Source organism: Macrobrachium rosenbergii, chromosome 39 (assembly GCF_040412425.1).
Source record: "Macrobrachium rosenbergii isolate ZJJX-2024 chromosome 39, ASM4041242v1, whole genome shotgun sequence".
NCBI classification, from domain to species: Eukaryota; Metazoa; Arthropoda; class Malacostraca; order Decapoda; family Palaemonidae; genus Macrobrachium; species Macrobrachium rosenbergii.
Genome location: NC_089779.1, coordinates 3,242,781 through 3,262,500, shown reverse-complemented (window position 1 = coordinate 3,262,500; position 19,720 = coordinate 3,242,781). Strand labels below are relative to the sequence as shown.

The 19,720-nt window shown below is 35.0% G+C and overlaps 1 protein-coding gene across 1 annotated transcript in view; it reads right to left on the bottom strand.

Annotated features, from left to right (window-relative positions):
• The window catches only part of LOC136825656 (reelin-like), a 127,357-nt gene that overhangs the window by 22,319 nt on the left and 85,318 nt on the right, over positions 1–19,720 (bottom strand). The window contains 14 exon segments of the mRNA XM_067082338.1: positions 284–363; positions 2,363–2,448; positions 3,083–3,294; positions 6,373–6,575; positions 8,834–8,991; positions 9,642–9,799; positions 10,410–10,578; positions 12,092–12,199; positions 12,449–12,581; positions 14,760–14,854; positions 18,330–18,410; positions 18,413–18,504; positions 18,690–18,834; positions 19,484–19,707. Coding sequence (XP_066938439.1) covers positions 284–363; positions 2,363–2,448; positions 3,083–3,294; positions 6,373–6,575; positions 8,834–8,991; positions 9,642–9,799; positions 10,410–10,578; positions 12,092–12,199; positions 12,449–12,581; positions 14,760–14,854; positions 18,330–18,410; positions 18,413–18,504; positions 18,690–18,834; positions 19,484–19,707 — 1,944 coding nt within the window.

Sequence of the window (19,720 nt, the reverse complement as noted above, 5' to 3'; positions counted from 1 at the left end):
GGATAAAATTAGAAATTGATCTCGACTTCCAGTACATTTAACGCCTCCACTGTTAACAAGTAAATGACTATGACCTGATATAAAACATAGGATCGGCCTTTTTGGACTGGAGAGGGTTTAAGAAGTTATGAAAGTTTTATTCTTACCAAAATTTAACCTTTGATGAAAATAAATCAGCACTTTCAAGTTATAGTTGCAAATTGCATAGTTTATGAATAAAATGTGAGCTTGAATTTAGCTCCTTTTAGTACAGTGGCTCAAGTTAGAATGTACTATGCATTACCTCACTGGTTCCGCGGTGCTATCCCACGTTGCTCCACAGCCCAGTGCCAGCTGGAAGTTGATAGAATGATTCTTCCCAATCTGAACAAAGAGGTTACAAACTGTTAGTAGGTGTCAGTCCAACATCAACTTTATTCATGAATTTAATATGTTAGTTGCATTCAGCATAAATGAAAAATTAAAAAAAGAAAAACGTTAGCACTCTTGTTACCTTTGGTGTTACTGACAAAAAGAAAAATACCATCTGATAAGCAGATAAAGAGCATATATTTTGGTGTACTAAAGAAGTATACCTTAGTTTTACTAGACCACTGAGCTGATTAACAGCTCTCTAGGAGCTGGCCCGAAGTTAGACTTATTTTACGTGGCTAAGAACCAATTGGTTACCTAGCAACGGGACCTACAACTTGTTGTGGAATCCGAACCACATCATAGCAAGAAATGAATTTCTATCACCAGAAATAAATTCCTTTAACTCTTCATCAGCCGACCGCGGGAACTGAACTCCGGCCCTTTGTGTGACAGTCTGAGCTCAACCAGACTCGGCCAACAAAGGGCTATTTTGGTGTACTGAACTTGGAAAACTACACATACCCAAAAACAAGAATTCTTTGTGATAAGAACTTAAAAACAAATGGGGTGCCAATGATTACAGCCCGATAAATGTTCCGTCGGTTTATCCTGATCACTTATGCTTGCTTTAGAAATGCAGTGGAATTCTCTGCAGTGTGTTACGGTAAGATAAAACATTTATCAAGATACGGCAGTGCTGATTTAGTGCCCATTCAATTTTTCTTCACCCCCTGCCACATAGCCGTAAGCATGTATAGCAGCATCTCATAAAATTGATGTACAGTACAGTATATTAAAGCAGAGAGGCATCTGAACTCCAGACAGATGAAACTAATGTTACCTTCAGCTCAGAAACTTCGTGTACTTCGAGCATTTAGCTCACTGATAAAACGATCACTTCCCTAGGTGACGTATAGATTAATTCACCCAGCTGTAAATAGATGGTAGGGGCGACTAACGTCTGCCTTACCCCCTTCCGTGAAAAAGAAAAAAAAAGTAATTGACGCAAACATATTCTCTCTCTCTCTCTCTCTCTCTCTCTCTCTCTCTCTCTCTCTCTCTCTCTCTCTCTCTCTCTCTCTCTCTCTATATATATATATATATATATATATATATATATATATATATATATATATATATATATATATATATGTATATATATGTATATATATGTATATGTATATGTATATGTATATATGTATATGTATATATGTATATGTATATATATATATATATATATATATATATATATATATATATATATATATATATATATATATATATATATATATATATATATATATATATATATATATATATATATATATATATATAGGATATTTGAAATCATTCTAATTTCAGTACTACCAGGGACTTCAACTTACAATACTGCATGGTGTTTTTGAAATTTATGTAAGCTAGAATTGTAGTTTGTACATACCACCCAGAGAGCTATTCAGGCCAAGTCTGTCATACCGTACTGGGACGAATCTGACTCTCCTAAGGAAGGTAATATCTGAAGCTAAACTATGCGTTTGTGGACTGCAAACTTCCGCCAAAGGTAAGCATTCCTCCATAAACGTTTCCTTCTCCTTGATTAATATCAACATGAATATCAGGTCTGACTACAAATGTTCTAGTCCATTGGGTGCAATAACGGACTTTATGATTATCTCAATATTTACAAAATATTTTATATGTGATAAACCATTGTGAATCATTATATATGTCTTCACGTAAAAAGAAGTCTTGAGTATTTTGTTTTTCTTACTAATTTGTAAAATATTATGTTTGCCATTTCATATATTGCATATTCCTGCTAAAGTCGGTCTTTTCACAGAAAACACAAAACTGGTTTTCTCCAAAATTTCAAATTTGATTTCTGAGATTTTCACTTTCACTCTTTTCTGTGTAAACTGTTAGTTATGAAGACATTTATTAGGCTCTAAAACTATTCCTCCTGATTAAGAGTTTGAAATAAGAGTCCCTGGAGTTTATCTTAGCATACCTGAATGTCTGTAGTTTCCAAGAGTGCTGGTTCTGCCGGTGTAGACATCATCACGTGCATGGCAAATTTATTTTCACAGTAGTTGCCTGAAAGTAGTCATACCATAGCCTATCAGTTACATAACGTCCTTTATTTCCCATTACTAACAAACCTAGATATGTGTTATTATACTTTTGTTCCTGAAAGGTTGCAAAACAGGTGTTACAAAAATAGAGACTAGAGTAGAGACCTAACCATACCTGGTCATGGAACTGATTAAAGTCATGTACATAATCACTGTATAATTTAACTTAGATCCAAACAGCCATGCTGCTTTACAGCTCCTTCCTACCATTAATAGTTGAATGTATGAAACAAAATCCTGCCACAGAAAATGGTTACCAAGCTTCTACCTTGTGCAAATAAATCATATCGAAATCCAAAACTAATTTACTTAGTCATATATTCACTAACTCTGAAGCACATATTTGAAAACCTCCTAATGATTAGCTATCCACCTGAGCTCAAAAAGACTTGCAGGAAGATAGGATTTGGGGTTATGAATAATCCCTTATGGAAAAGGACTATATTTTCTATTCACATGCAAAATTCTGACAATTCTGGTCAGACAAAATCATGCAAGATCAAGATGGCATTTTTAGAGAACCATGCTGTCTTCACAGAGCTCACAAATCTGAAATCAAAGAAGAGAAGTCAAGAATGTGCTCCAGATCAACTAACCTATATTGGCATTATATTTCCTGAGCCAAAGGGGAGGCTGAAGCTGGTGAGTCTTGGTGTAACTGATACTATCAGGAGGCGTGACGTTTCCTCCAATTATGATACTGTCTAGGGCCCAGTCATACCTGTTACTTTCGCCACCACCAGGCTGCCACCATCGAACACGGCCGCCTAGGCAGTGAGCCTCGTCAGGCAGTCGGAGCCACACATAACTGTTAAATTTGAAAATGGGGAAATATTTAATAACATACACTAAAAAAAATGAACTAAAATGGGTTGAATTAATACAAAAAGCAACTATTCATACACACACACATTTTTGTGATGAAGTTCCTAGTTCCATTCTCCCTTTCACCATGGCCAATACTCGCCACAGTTGACGCCCTGCCAGGTACATAATTCACTGCTTAGATTGAGACACACTATGGATTGTTGATGAACTTATCAGAATTAATTTGTTTATTCCACAATGTATGGTTACAGAGAAAAAACAACACAACAGTCCCTATAACATATATGCTTGAATTTTGAATTGTGGATCCATCAGGTGGGCAAAAAACTTCCACAATAATATTCATTTCCTACAACTGCATAGAAGATTCATCAGCATCGAATCCCTTTCATGTACAGCGCCGCTCACCTCTGTCCTTAAACACATGCATTCCAAATATTTAGGCTCTTCATTTCCAAAACTCCTTATGCAACACCTACCCCAACCTTACTCCTCTTCTTCCTTCCTCCAAGTACGTATGAATTATACACTGATTTACCGACACATCGCTTTCCATTTTTTAACACGACGAACCATCTCAAAACATTAAATAATCCTTTTACCTAGGCTAATGTTTTTTACAACTTCTACATTCGTGAATTCACCCTTTCAGGTCTTTTTATATGCCACATATACTATGCAAATGGTTCACCTTAACAGGTTTCATTTTTTCTTCAGTTCCATATAGATTTCATTCAATAATCTTTTTGCACATTCACACTGTGGCTTCCAAACATACTGCAAACCTTGCTCAAGCCTTTTGCACACACCTTTCTGGTCTCAATAATTCTGTGAATCACTGAAAAATCATTAATTGCTTCAACAAAATGTCTTCTGTGAAAAACTGTTTGATGCCCTCCACAGTGCCTCCTCTTTGATTATATTTTTCTTTATGCTGCATACAGTTCTCCCGATTACTCTCAGATTACAACATATCTGTGTCACTTGATCCACAAATCCTCTTCCTCCCCTGAGACCCTCTTCTACTATCAGGCATTCTGTTACCAGTCTTACTTCCTTACTCAAAATCTTACCACACACTTTCCATGACCGATTGAATACTGTAACATTTTACCAATATAATTTTTACAGTTGCCTCTATGATCTGTCTATTTATCTACCTGTCAGAGTGTATGTATTTATGTATATATATACACATATATGTATGTATATAAGTATGTACATATGTATGTATGTATGTATATATACAGTATATATATATATATATAATATATATATATATATATATATATATATATATATATATATATATATATATATATATATATATATATATATATATATATATATATATATATATATATATATATGTATATATATATATATATATATATATATATATATATATATATATATATATATATATATATATATATATATATATATAGAGAGAGAGAGAGAGAGAGAGAGAGAGAGAGAGAGAGAGAGAGAGAGAGAGAGAGAAATACATGTACAGAATAAAAACAGGAAGAAGTTAAATACTGTGACAAGAGGCTTGGTGATGAAAAAATGCGCTTATTTTAGGGTGAAGCTACGTGGCTGAAGACATTGTTTAAGGTACATGGAGAGTTGGTAAGGTACTTCAGAAGAAATATAAGACAGGAAAAGAAAGATATTCATGATAGTTCAGGGGTGAATGTGAGCTAGCACTTTAGGAAAGCAAAAAAGTAAAGAGACAGGGAGAGGTTAATTACCAGATGGACTTCAGAGTAAGAATAAAAACCAGATGGTGAGATACTGTTTGAGGCCAAAGGTATCCTGGATGAATGGCGTGAGCATTTCGAGGATTTAATTTGCCACAAAATTTCACGGCAGTTGTATGCATAGCGACTTCGGTGATAAATAAGTAACCCTTCACTACAGGAAACAACGGAAGACTGCATATATGCAATGCCTAATTCTTATTTTTAGAAAGAAGAGTAGGTATATTTCTGTTTCCCTCTCTCCCAGTGCAATACAAAAGGGCCAATCTCCAGCAGACCAAATCCCCACAGCAAACAGCTATTTCTCGACCAAAAGGTCACACTTGAAGCCATATCTCTGAGTGTGTAAATTGCTGCTGTTCATTTGGAAAGAGGAGCAAATGAACAGCAGCAATTCACACACTAAAATCAACCTGCCACTTTGCGACCTAAAGCATCCTGAAGTTAGCAAGCAAATGTGGTGAGCGTGCGCACCATGGACGCTCTGAGGCTCCCCATCAAAGTCCCATGAAGGGGAAGGACTATAACGATGGATTTGAAATTTACACGTAAGAGAAGACATTACTACATCATACCTGAACATTGATTTCACATTAATCTGAGCAACAAACAATTTAACACAGTCAAAATCTGTATGTATACAGTTATAAAATAGATATAATGTTTATAATAAGAGGTTAAATTCTACTTAATATTTCTTGAAAGCAGGCAAATTTAAACATTACCGTAAGATTCTACACTGCGAAATGAAGAACTTCTTTTAGAAAGAAATGCCAGACACACAATCTATAATTTGTTTTTAAAAACTATTTTCCCGTTTATCATCTTACCTATAAAGAACCAATGTGTTAGCAAATACCAGCTGCTTCTGGAATGAGTAGCTTTAATCTGAGAAATTCAGCAAGTAATGAAGAAAGAGTTTATGACGAAAACTACGACTACTTTCCAGTACAATAGCAGAACTACAGTTAACTTATTCTTTGGAATACGACAATAAATTGCAAGTACTTTTCCAGCAGCAGGTCAGTCCTGGTGAACTTATAAAATTTGTAGGGGAATGGAAGTCCGTCACCGAATATGTAAACTGTACTGGTAATATTGAAAACTAATAAAGATGACAGTAAAATATTGTCTTACCCTAATTAAAGGTCTATTCACTTACAATATTAAGTACCTGTATAGATTCTTACACCCTTCGAATGACAAGTAAAAAAATTTGCAGTAGAATAAAGAAATATTATGGCAGGGTTTTTCTTCTCTATTATGACATTATCATTAAAATTTCAAATACTCACACAGGCTGCTGATAAATTAGCAAAAGCTTTTTGAGTGTAGTCCATGATATGCCTGCGTCACAGGATGTCTGGATGAGGATGCTGTGATCTCCACCCGCATCCCGACCACTGACGGGGTCCAAGCATCCGGTCCGAATGTCAAACTGGATGAACATGGTCTCTCGAAGGTCTAAATCTACCGTCTCTAAGTATCTGCTACATCCCTGGAAGAACGAATTTAGAGATGAAATTATCAACAGATAAACTAATGAATAACCTCTGTATATTGGAACTGTAATAAAATAAATTTGAATATCATGGAAGCGTTCATGCAGATTCCCATTGTCAAGTGAACAAAATGAGTACAGGAAACCTCTACAAAATGTTCATATGTAAAGTGAATGCAATGAGTATAAGAAACCTCTACAAAATGTTCATCTGTCAAGTGAACATAATGAGTATAGGAAACCTCTACAAAATATTCATCTGTCAAGTGAACATAATGAGTATAGGAAACCTCTACAAAATATTCAAGAGAAGTATAAGCTAAATGTAACATATGGAATGATTCAAGTGCATGCGAAAAACAAACATCATGATGAATGAAATTTTTGCAGACATCAAACAACCTGTTACCTGTTTCTGGAAACCTTGCTATCATCAGAGAACGGAAAAAAACAAGCGAATAGCCTTGCAGACAGAGAGAACATCATCTCATACCAAAGAAGCTTACGATGGTGGTTTATGGGTTGCATCTGTTTTATAGCTTTCTTTTCCTTGCGATCACAGTTACCAATTAACTGAGGCTAAAACAAAGGTTCTTTTGTAATTTGAAGGAGTTTTTATATTTAAAAGAAAATGATAGGCATCACATTTTTTATTATTTTTTTCTCTAGTGAGAGCTGATGCCTCAAATTATTCTGATCTGTTCATAATCACAGGCATACTCTTTTTCACCTTCCTTGCATGGTCTGTGTTCACGGCAATGACCTAATCAGACATTCGAGGAATAAACATAGTTATTTACCTATTTGCAGTGAGAGACGAATCGTTCCCACGTTTATAAAACAGCGTAATCTATTATTTTCAGTTGATTCTAAAAGCAATGCATATAAAAAACAGGAAAATTTAAAGGGAAGCTTCAAGGGAACAGCCATTTCTCGTCTTGTTTCAAAAGCGGGATCCTGAGACCAGCCTGACGGCAAGCGCTCAGGTCAAGTGTCCAAAATATGTAGGCGGCTGATACAGTGGTTCCTGTTTACTTAGTATTCTAATGTCAAAGGATTAGGATAACTATTCCCCCACGAAAAGCAGCAGTAACCTTAGAGTGGTAGACCTTTTGCTAGGAAAGTATTGCATTTCGTGGCCCTTTTAATATTCCTTTTACGAGAATGAAACTCAGAAGTTTTGAACTCTTCAGAACTGACCTTCACTCATGATTTTCAGGTTGCTTCAAAGCTTGGCTATATGTCAGTTTTCATGTGCTCATTTGAACTAAATATAAGCTTTTGAAAGAAGCTCGTGAATAACAATTTTATAATGATTTTGAAGATGCTGCTTATTAGATGATTAATTATATGGAAATTTCCAGATTAAAGATTGTCTGTTATAAAAAGTTTTCTTTTTTCTCGTCTTAATTCATGTTGTTTAATATCTATAAGTGTACATTAAATCAAACAGCTTTGAAACAGGTCAGTGTCAAATGAAGATACACATGGAAAATATTTCTTTTATCGTTTAACAGTTTGTGCAAGAGTGAATAGGGCCAGAGTGTGATTGTCCATATAAAATGCTATGATAATTTTTCCCTCAGGAGTTTATAACATCCCGTTATTACTCAGCTTTTAAATCAGTTTGTTAATTCTTGACAACTCCAATGTAAGAGGTTGAACGGATTTTAATTTCAAGTCCTGTTAATTTCATTCAGTAGCTAACGTACCCTTTATATATAGCCCCATTGCCTTCCTTGTGAACAATTATTTTCATCCGCATTCCTAATTCTCAGTAAAGCCTGTGTTTCTGTCTTCCTCTTGATTCTCTTTGCCTCTGTCTCTGACTTCATTATGCCTCTGTGTTTTTGGTATATGATTTCAACAGCATATCCTTTATGTTTTCAGCCATTTCAAGCATGTCTATACTTAATTGCTATTAACAATTAACTTTCTGGTCGGTGAATCTTTAGATTTTCATGGATATGATTCTCACTCTCGTTTAATAATCTCACTTCCACTTAAAAGTAAATAATGACCTAATGATTCTTGAAAGTGGTTCTTGTTTTGTATGTGATTGACTCCTTAATTGTGAGAATCAGAAAAAATAGATAGACGGTCTACTGCGAGTATCAATGAAAAAATGATTAAAGCAAAAAGTCTTCTAGCCATGAACCTAATTAATATGTAATTCATTAGTTACTCAAAGTCGAAGCTATGATAGTCATCATTTACGGATAAGTTATACATTTTTCACACTGATGAACACATACCCCAGTGAAATGCAAGGCTTGGCCAGATGCAATGACGCCACACTGTCCTGTAATTTGAGCACCAACCACTTTCTGCCATGGAGACGGAGTCACTTCCACATCGTTTTCTGACACCAAGAAGGTTGGCAAAGCCCCCTCTGGCGCGTTGCAACTGTCACCTGGGAAGAATGTGAGCAATGAATGAATGACTCTATGACTTTTTGGCCATAAAACCAAATATTTAGGCACTTTGAGCCATTCAGCGCTTAATACAGTGAAAAAAGGGGATTACATTGTTTGGACAGCTAGATAGAGAGATCTAGAAAATAAAAAAGACGAAATGCAAGGATCAAAATCCTAGGGTTGCATCATGTAGTAACAGTTGGGGAGGTTGGGCAGCAAGACAGAAGAAAGCGGCAATAAATGTATAGTGTAAAGCTTCAGCTAATGGCCAAAGGGGATTCTACGAACACCCTTTAATAATATGTACAATGCACCATGTGAGGTACACTGACGGCTCTCCAGCTCCAAGGGAGGAATGAAAAGAATAAAAGCTATAATTATATATCACTGAAATCTGATCTAATGATTGTCTGCATTCTTGATGAAGTACATAATCCTGCTTGACTTATGGGATCCAGCAATACTGAATCAAACAGAGCAAGTATTTTATTAATCAGGGAGGCTGTGACCACCAGTAGGAAACATTTAAGATAAATCTATTTCATTCAGTTGAAAATTCAGTTCAGTTGTTAAGGGAGCTTCCTAAAGCAGGCGACCCTTGCCTCGGTAAAATATCGCTACAGCATACTAGTATTCAGACACTCACCTGTCCACCCTTGCTGACAATGGCAGACACCAGCATCGCAGAAACCTCTTCCAGAACACATCCCATAACATTCATCTCCAATATAAACATGAGAGAGCGACCATGTGTGTTGTTGCCGGTATTCTTGCTGACTGAACCTAATTCTTGCCAGGGTGTCTCTGTTTGAGGATAATTTACCAAGAGAGAAATTTTCTTTATTAGTGCGTCAAGGTATGAATTATGTGACGTAAATTTCTTTATTTAGGTCTCCCAGTTTCAAGATGTTTCATTTACTGTTATATCCTGAAGCTTTAGTTAAATGCATTAATTTTTTTTTATACTGTAAATGCTTATCACTGAGAGTATATCTGTTTAGTAAGATCTTGGTGAAATTGTAAATTTCTAGAGGTGTGGAATTTCTGATTTCCCTTTTAGGTCTCTTCTGTTAATTCCTCTGTGCAAATAATGCATGGATGCTATGAAAATTTAATATGAATTTTAGATGAAACTTAACCCTGAAATAACTGTCTAAGAAAACTACATCACCTTAAAAATTAGTTGCCTAGCATTTTACCTCACATGTTACCTAGTGTTCAGTTTCAGGGAACAGAGGTGGTCTCAAAGCCATGATGAATTTAGGATGAATGTGCTACCACTGGGTGAGTTTTATGCATACCCTGCTGATTTGGCTAATTCAATATTTATTTACAAGAAACTGGAAGCCCTTGATATTCCGTATATGCTACTTTTATAAAAAGAAGAAGAGTAACGTAGTTGACAAGAACTGACCTTGTCTTAGGATTTAGGGGCATGGTAATCTGTGACGGCCTGGAATGAAGATCCGAAGTGAGAATGGACGGCGGCCAGTATTCTGTGCAGTCAGGATCTGATGGCAAGCAGCTTTCCTTAAGAGGCCACCAAGTTGAGCCTTGATCGGTAGAGAATTCTAACTTGACGTCTGCAAAGACATAATTTACATGATATGAGTAAGGATACTACAGTATGTAGTATAAAAACTGTCTGGAATTGGCAACAGTGATGAGTTGTGATGGACCTTCAGTTTACCCCTTTTAGCATAAAGTAACTCTTTCTTTCCTCAATTAATTATTCTCCTTGTTATTCCAGTGCTCGGGATTCTGCCGCTTTAGTATTATCAGTCTTTACTTTTTCACAATTAATAATTATTTTCTTCATCGCTGGTCTCACCTTCATCTCCAACACAGTAGTCTGTCTATACTTGCAAAGTCCAGAAACTTTGAAGCTAAAGTAAGTCCTTTTTTCTCAGTCTGCTTTAGATATATTGCTAGAACATCTATGATGCAAAAGTATGAAAGGTCACTCAGTTAATTTTGCAGCTCACTTTGGATAACTGATATAGTTTCCACCAGCCGAGATCTGTTTTGGATCCAGTTTTTATGTCTTGCTTCTATAATTTTTTCTCTTCAGGGTTTTAGAAAACTTTTTGTTTTTACTCTTAAAATTAAAGCTTTCAACATTTTCATAAACAGCTCTGCTTGCCAAAGTTCTTTTCTGCAGTACTGTAGTGATTTTTTTTACATTAACGATGCAGTTTTTCTCTTTCTTTTAACTTGTTGAACCTTTTCCTTTTTTTAAAGCCATACTAAGATCTACCTCCTATTATTCTTTGTTTATTGGGTGGATTATCAACTCTTACTCTTCTGTCATGTTCCACTGTTCACATTCAGTCTAGCATTATCGCCTTGTCCCCTTTCAATTTTGATCCTGAGCAAATTTCTGAATGATGATCACATAAGTGTTAATCTAAATTAGCTCTTTTTCTCTTTACCGTTCATTTCCATCAAGAAATCTACCATCTTTGCTCTTTACAAAGTTTTGGGTTCTTCAAAGGACTTCTGATTGCTTGTAAGTAAATGTTTTTCCTCTTAGTTATCTAAACTTCATATTGGCCTTAAGTTGCTGTTTGGAATATTGCTTTTAAATTTTACTTTTTCTAGTCGCTACAGTTAACTTTCTTGGCAATTGCTTTATTGAGCTAACAGACAGAACTCTACTCCATAGTGGTCATATAATGTTACAAGTAACTGCCCTTTATCTATATTGCAGAATGGACTAAACCTTACTTCGTTTTGTTTTATAAGCCAAGGTTTTCTCATCCTGCTTTTATTTTCCACAACTTTATAAAAAATATTCTTTGAAGAGGCAAACTGATTTGTTTCTCCGTATTGTTAGGTTTAGACCCCATCCTCTTTCCTTTACCATTTTTCTTTTCTTTTACTCTGTCTGTTAGTAGCCATATGGTGGCTGGTTAACTCACACTGCCTTTATAATAAACTTTAATTACATTTAATGGTCTTCACTGTTTCTTTTGCCGACTGAAAAAATACCCAAAACTTCGAATATGACGTGTTACAATACTCAGCTATGGCATACGCGTGTTATAAAATATTGGCGACTTTAGTGATATACACAGTAATTTGGCATTTGCTTACCAAAGCAGGCTAAGCTCTCCTTGCACCCTAGAGCTGCTGTGAACTGGATGAAGCTATGTCTGTTAATCAGTATGTCTGGAGTTTCAGCAAAACGATATCCTTCCCGTCCTGTAGGGGAAAAGAAGAGATAATTAACTTCCATCAAATCAGACTTGATGGGAAAACATGCCAGCATATGATATTTCTGGAACCAAGGAGTCTTCAAAACAAATTGATGATAACATCATTAAACTGTTCAGTTTCTCAGCATATAACTCAGCCAGTGTTGGAATAAAGCCATTAATTCTTTTAAATATTTGTCTGACTATATTTTATTTTGCTAATTGCTTAAAATCTTGGATTTACTTCCTCACATACCTGTGAAATGTACAGAGTTATGGGAACCCCCACATACGGGCTCCATTTGAGAGCCAGGACGCAGCAACCAACTTGATCCAGTATCAATGTCAGTGAAAGCTGGAAGCCCTTGAACAGTGTTGCCAATGTGAATCTGGAAAGAAATGAGTGAAAATTTGATTTTCAACTCCTTTTCAATTTTACCCACTGCTCCATAACTCCTTTTCATAACAACAGATCATTTGTGAATGTAGTAGTTCTCTTTATTCCAGCTGGAAATTATTTCTCTAGCCCTTTTGGAATATTCTTCTTGTATTTGGGCTACCTCATTCTTATATTTGAGTTGTTTCCAAACTCAGCAGAATGAAGAAAAGGCAATCCATCCAATCAGGCACCTCACTCTTATTCTCTAATGCCTGGATCACACATTGGCGATTCACGACTGGGACCGTTGTAACGGCCAAATTACGATCCCCCTTCTTAGACACTTCCAACAACGGGAAATTAAAAGGTGAGGAACTAGGCTTAATTATGCCTTCCTCTTCCCACTTATTAACCTCTTGCTCCACCTGTTCCCTAATCTTAAAAAGTACCCTATATGATGGGACATGATTTGATTTGGTCCTCTCCTGTAAATGCACCTTGTGTTCTAACACATTAGTTGACCCCAATTTATCACTTTTAATGGCGACTATGTCTGCGAAGTCGGTCAAAACATCACCTAACCCCTCTATATATTCTGTATAATCACCTGCACATAAATGATCCCTAAAAATCTTTCTGCTAACCTGCATTTCTGCCTCAGAAAACTAATTTTGCTCACCTACAAGAGCCACTGAACCAGTATCATCACCCCAGTCTTCCAAATCCACAGTATAAGTATCCCTCCGATATCTCCTAACTGAATCATTACAGTTTAACAATTCTACCCAAGTAACACCATTATTTGACACTTTATCCACTGAAACAATGTTTGAAGCGGTCATTGGCCTCCATATGAAGAGAATGTCGTAATGTTTGAAACTGTCATTTACCCCCATATGAAAAGAATGCCATAATGTTTGAAGCTGTCATTGGCCTCCATATGAAGAGAATGTCGTAATGTTTGGACTGTCATTTGCCTCCATATGAAGAGAATGTCATATGTCTGAAGCTGTCATTTAACTCCATATGAAGAGAATGTCGTAATGTTTGAAGCTGTCATTTGCCTCCATATGAAGAGAATGTCGTAATGTTTGAAGCTGTCATTTAACTCCATATGAAGAGAATGTCGTAATGTTTGAAGCTGTCATTTGCCTCCATATGAACAGAATGCCATAATGTTTGAAGCTGTCATTTGCCTCCATATGAATAGAATGTCGTAATGTTCAAAGCTCTCGTTTGTCTCTACATCTTATAAAGAGAGCGTTGTAATGTATTGAAACTTTCTTTTGCCGCTATATAACGAGTCATAATGTTTTGAAAATGTCATTTGCCTATGTATAAAAAATCACAATGTTTTGAAAATGTGGTCTGCCTCTATAAAGAGAGAGTCACAATGTTTTGAAAATGTAATTTGTCTCTATATAAAGCGAGAGTCAAAACGTTTTGAAAATGTAATGTCTCTATATAAAGAAAGAGTTAAAATGTAATGTCTCTATATAAAGAAAGAGTCATAAAGTATTTAAACGTTTTAAACGTAATTTGCCTCTATATAAAGAGTCACAATGTTTTGAAAATATAATGTCTCTATATAAAATGAGAGGCATAATATATTTAAAACGTAATCTGCCTCTATATAAAGAAAGTCACAATGTTTTGAAAATGTAATTTGCCTCTATATAAAATGAGAGACATAATATATTTAAAACATAATTTGCCTCTATATAAAGAAAGAGTCACAATGTTTTGAAAATGTAATTTGTCTCAACATAAAATGAGAGACATAATATATTTAAAACGTAATTTGCCTCTATATAAAGAAAGTCACAATGTTTTGAAACTGCCATTTGGCTCCATATAAAGAGAGAGTTATAACGTTCTGAAACTTTCACTTGCCTCCATTTGCCTACCTATAAAGAGAGAGTCACATTGTTCTGAAAATGTCGTTTGTCTCTTTTTAAAGGGAGAGTCACAATGTTTTGAAAATGAAATCTACCTCCATATAAAAAGAGAGGCATAATGTTTGAAACTGTCGTTTGCATTCTTATAGAGAGAGTCAAAATGCTTTGAAGCTTTTTCAAAGCGATATGACTGTTTGGCTGTCGACACTGAATTCCTCATCTGCAGAAAATGTTTATGCTTCAAGTTTATTAATAAAAGTGAGAGTAACTTCATAAATGTATTTCCTTACTTGGTCTATAGCCCACTGAGATGAGAAGGAACCATCTTTCGAAGTTTGCCACCATCTAAGTCGAGTTGTGTTCGATCTGGAAGAATCTGGAAAAGAAAGAAGAAAAATCATCATCATCATAACTCCCTCCACCTCCATGTGTTCTGCGAAATACCGACCCTCTTGTCTTTCCTGCGAGTCAAATGTGCTGGAAAAATTAATAAAAAATATGCAAAGAAAAAAAAATTAGAATAAGCTTAATTGAGTTTTTATAATATACTTCTGGCTAACTTTGAATTACATAGCAAAATATTTCAACCTTATACAGATACACTAAATACATTATCAAATAACTAACACCTTAAAAAGTGGATTCAGTAACCGGAAAAAGTAAATAATGAACATTTAGGTTTGTTGAGATAAAAGTAAATTATGAAAATTTTGTTTTGTTGAGACAAAAATAATGAACATTTATTTTTATTGGGACAAAAGTAAATAAGGAACATTTAGGTATGTTGAGACAAAAGTAAAAAAATGAACATTTAGGTTTGTTGAGATGAAAGTAAACAATGAACATTATTTTTGTTGAAACAAAAGTAAATAATGAACACTGAGGACTGTTCAGACGAAAGTATATAATGAACATTTAGGTTTGTTGAGACAAAAGTAAATAGTGAACATATAGGTCTGTTGATATGAAAGTAAGTAATGAACATTTAGGTCTGTTGAGACGAAAGTAAATAATGAACATTTAGGTTTGTTAAGACAAAAGTAAATAATGAATATTTAGGTTTGTTGAGACAAAATTAAATAATGAATGTTTAGGTTTATTGAGACGAAAGTAAATAATGAACATTTAGGTTTGTTGAGACGAAAGTAAATAATGAACATTTAGGTTTGTTAAGACAAAGGTACATAATGAATATTTAGGTTTGTTGAGACGAAACTAAATAACGATAAATAATGAACATTGTGGTTTGTTGAGACGAAAGTAAATAATGAACAATTAGGCTCGTTGAGAAAAAGTAAATAACGAACATTTAGGTATGTTGATATGAAAGTAAATAATGAACATTTAGGCTTGTTGAGACAAAAGTAAATAACGAACAGTTAAGTTTGTTAAGACGAAAGTAAATAATGAACATTTACGCTTGTTGAGACAAAAGTAAATGACAAACATTTAGGTTTGCTGAGACAAAAGTAAATAATGAACATTTAAGTATGTTGAGACAAAAGTAAATAATGAACATTTAAGTATGTTGAGACAAAAGTAAATAATGAACATTTAAGTATGTTGAGACAAAAGTAAATAATGAACATTTAGGTTTGCTGAGCCGGATAGATAATACCATTCAACACTGATGTTGCGTAACGAAATGACGTATAAAGGAAATCACTAACACTTATGTAACTTATAAAAAAAATGTTGGAATTTAAGCTGGTTTTGACCTTCCAAAACTGGACAGTTTTAAAATATTTGTGAAAAGGATCATCACCCTTCATAGTCATTTTCTTGCAAGCTTTATCAAGATCAGGGAAAAAGGAAAGATGTTACTCACTATAATTATAAAAGTAATAAACTAGCCTCTAAATTAAATGAGAGTGAAAAACTACAGTACTTGGGAAAATAATAATTTCACCCAAATCGGGAGACGTTCATTCTGGCCTTTAATGTGAACCGTGGCCCTGGAAAGTAGGGTGGAGTCAGAAGCATTTTGGAAAAAGTCACCAAGTCCAAAACAATAATCAAAGTTTCATAAATATCAGAATAGAGTTAACATTATAACTGTCCTGAGATGAAAATACCTAAAATATACCTTTGACGGTTTCCAGTTCTGATAACTAGACCTTTGTCTATCATAGTTTCTGAGATCTAGAGAAAGAAAATGATACAAGCGTTGCCACTAAATTTACCTGTGACCCTGAAAATATATTAAGGTTAAAAGTATTTAGGAAAAATAGTCAACAAATCCAAGATACCTAATTATTAAGTTTCATTAAAACCAAAGATTAAGGGACGGCAGAAAATAATAATAATAATAATAATAATAATTAACTTCAACTGGGACAGATACTACTACTACTACTACTAATAATAATGATAATAATAAATAGATTTCAGTTGTGACAGATACTACTACTACTAGTACTAGTACTACTACTACTACTAATAATAATAAATAATTTCAGTTTTGACAGATACTACTACTACTACTACTAGTACTACTACTACTACTACTACTAATAATAATAATAATAATAATAATAATAATAATAATAATTAGATTTCAACTAGGGCAGACACTACCAAGCATCGTCACGTGATCACTGCTGTAAATTACTTTTTAAAAAGTTACATTGGTCAAACCAGTAATGAAAGGTAATAAAGGTGACTGCCAGAACACTAAGGTTTCAGAGGCAAATGAGCAAAGCAAAGGGACACTAGGAAGGTTATCGAAGACCTGAGCCCACTATGTAGCGTACAGAATGATGGCCTTCAAACTGACCTGCCATAGTGAAAATAAGACAGAGTCAAGTTCTCTGCAGAAACGGAATACCAAATATACCATGGCAACTGTATAGTTGCTGAGTTTCCATATCAGATATTTATAAAATATTCACTTTGAAATTGATCCTTGACCTTCAAAAACAGACCTGGGAAAAAATACTTGGAGAAGATTATCATAAACTGGTAAGGTATTTCCGTAAAAAAAATTTCATCCAAATAAAAGAAATATAAAATGTTGAAAAATTGTATTTTGGTCTTTAGAGTGATGTTCGATATAAAAAGAAAAAGACTTGTGGAGGCTTCAGCAATGATTTCATTTCAGAGTGGGGCAGACACGTCACCACGCAAACCTGGAATGCCTGCCACGGCATTTGAACATAATGTTTCCTTTAAGATTGTGATTGACATAGAGAGTATATATATCATCTTAGATTACGTATGGGATGCCTTAGAAGTAAGCCTTAATTATTTTGTGATGAGTATAATATACTTTTGGGGATGTAGTGATATCATCAGATGATTTTGGATCATTCGATCGAAGTAAATACAAAGGTTCGGGATCTGAGTGCAAGTGAGAGGTTTTCATTAGGAGGAAATAACATCTGGGTAGATTTGGTAATAACGTCACATGGCATGTACATAAATGTAATTATTTAGAACTGTTTTTGAATACTTCAACCCTTACAAAATAAGAAGTGTCAAACCCTTGCCAAATTACGAGTAACAAGAGAAAGAATGAAGCATGGATGTTCCTTCTCGAACTTCCCTGTGATCACTGAATGAAGACTATATTATGGAGGGAGCATCTTTTTCCTAAGCTCTTCGTTGGGTGAGTCGGTAGAGCTGTGGACTGGCTCGCTAGGCCGGAGTTCGATTCCCCGGCCGGCTGATGAAGATTTAGCGGAATTTATTTCTGGCGATAGAAATTTATTTCTCACTATAATGAGGTTCAGATTCCACAATAAGCTGTAGGTCCTGTTGCTAGGCAACCAACTGGTTCTTAGCCACATAAAATAAGTCTAATCCTTCGGGCCAGCCCTCTCTAAGAGAGCTGATAAGGTATACTTAACTTACCAGGCAGAGCAAGGGGTGATGTACTTCGTGGGGAATGCCTTCAAGCTGTCTAGGGTCGCGTCCCAACTCGGCCAATAAAGTCCAGGAAATCCGCCGTCAGTAGAAAACTGCAACAACACAGGACCATCTTCAGTGGCCATGTCATCCGGAAGACAACCAAAACGAATGTAAAACTGAACAAAGCTGTCGATAAGAGAGAAAATAATTTAGCCTAGATACGGTCACATCATTTCCAACGATCTGTCTTTCGAAATCCGTAATCAATGTCCTGTTCAATTGTTATGAAGGTAAAACTATAAAGAATAAAAAAATCTTTGAATTACGTTTAAGGCAAAAGTAGGAAATAGAACTGAAATGCATGTACGAACCTTCCTTGTGATAGATCTAGATCGGCGGTTACGAGCATTCTTTCTCCTTGCTGGTTGAATACCAAAGCATCATCAGTCAGAACTCCACAGAATCTGGATATTTCAGCGCCTGACCAGACTTCAAACTGGTCGCTGAGTGAATTTCCTAATAAGAGAACAACAGGACGGCTTTTTTCTCTGTTTAGTATTGGAAACCTTAACTGCGTACAGTACATGTTTATTTTAACTCTTCATCTGACCCTGTTTTTCTTTAAAATGATCTTGTATCAGAAACCCATCAAATCTTCTCTCATGAATAAATTATCATCTACGTGAAATGTAAAACTGATAAAAAATTTATGGCAAAATCTGCATTTGACCTGAGTGAAAATACACTTGAAAAAATACAGAAATAACAAGAGGATATTGTTTGAAATCACATCTTACAAAGCGATATCGTACAAGACACAATAAGAATATATATATTTATATATATATATATATATATATATATATATATATATATATATATATATATATATATATATATATATATATATATATATATATATATATATATATATATATATATATATATATATATATATATATATATATATATATATATATATATATATATATATATATATATATAATAATCTGCACTTGTATATTTTCGTGCATGTGTACACATTGCTTTCTAGATCTGGATTCGGAATGTTCTGAGGATATTTTCTACATCAAAAAACACAAAATACGAAATGATGTCTAAGGAGAGGTCATATATTTCAGGTGGCGTGCCCCTTGACGCTTACCCTCAAATCCTTCCTGAAGAGTTTGCGGCAGTTGTTCAGTGAGAGAGCAGTCTGCCTGCCCTTCAAAACGGTCGTCACAGAAGCACCGGTCGCCGTTGACGCAGTGGCCATGGCCACTACAATGATGGGGGCATGCAGGTCCGATGTAGACATTGTCGATACCCCATGGCACAGCCTTTTCTTTACCCAGGTAGTGGCCCTGTCTCCAGCGGAATCGCACCGGCCTTGGGGTAAAAG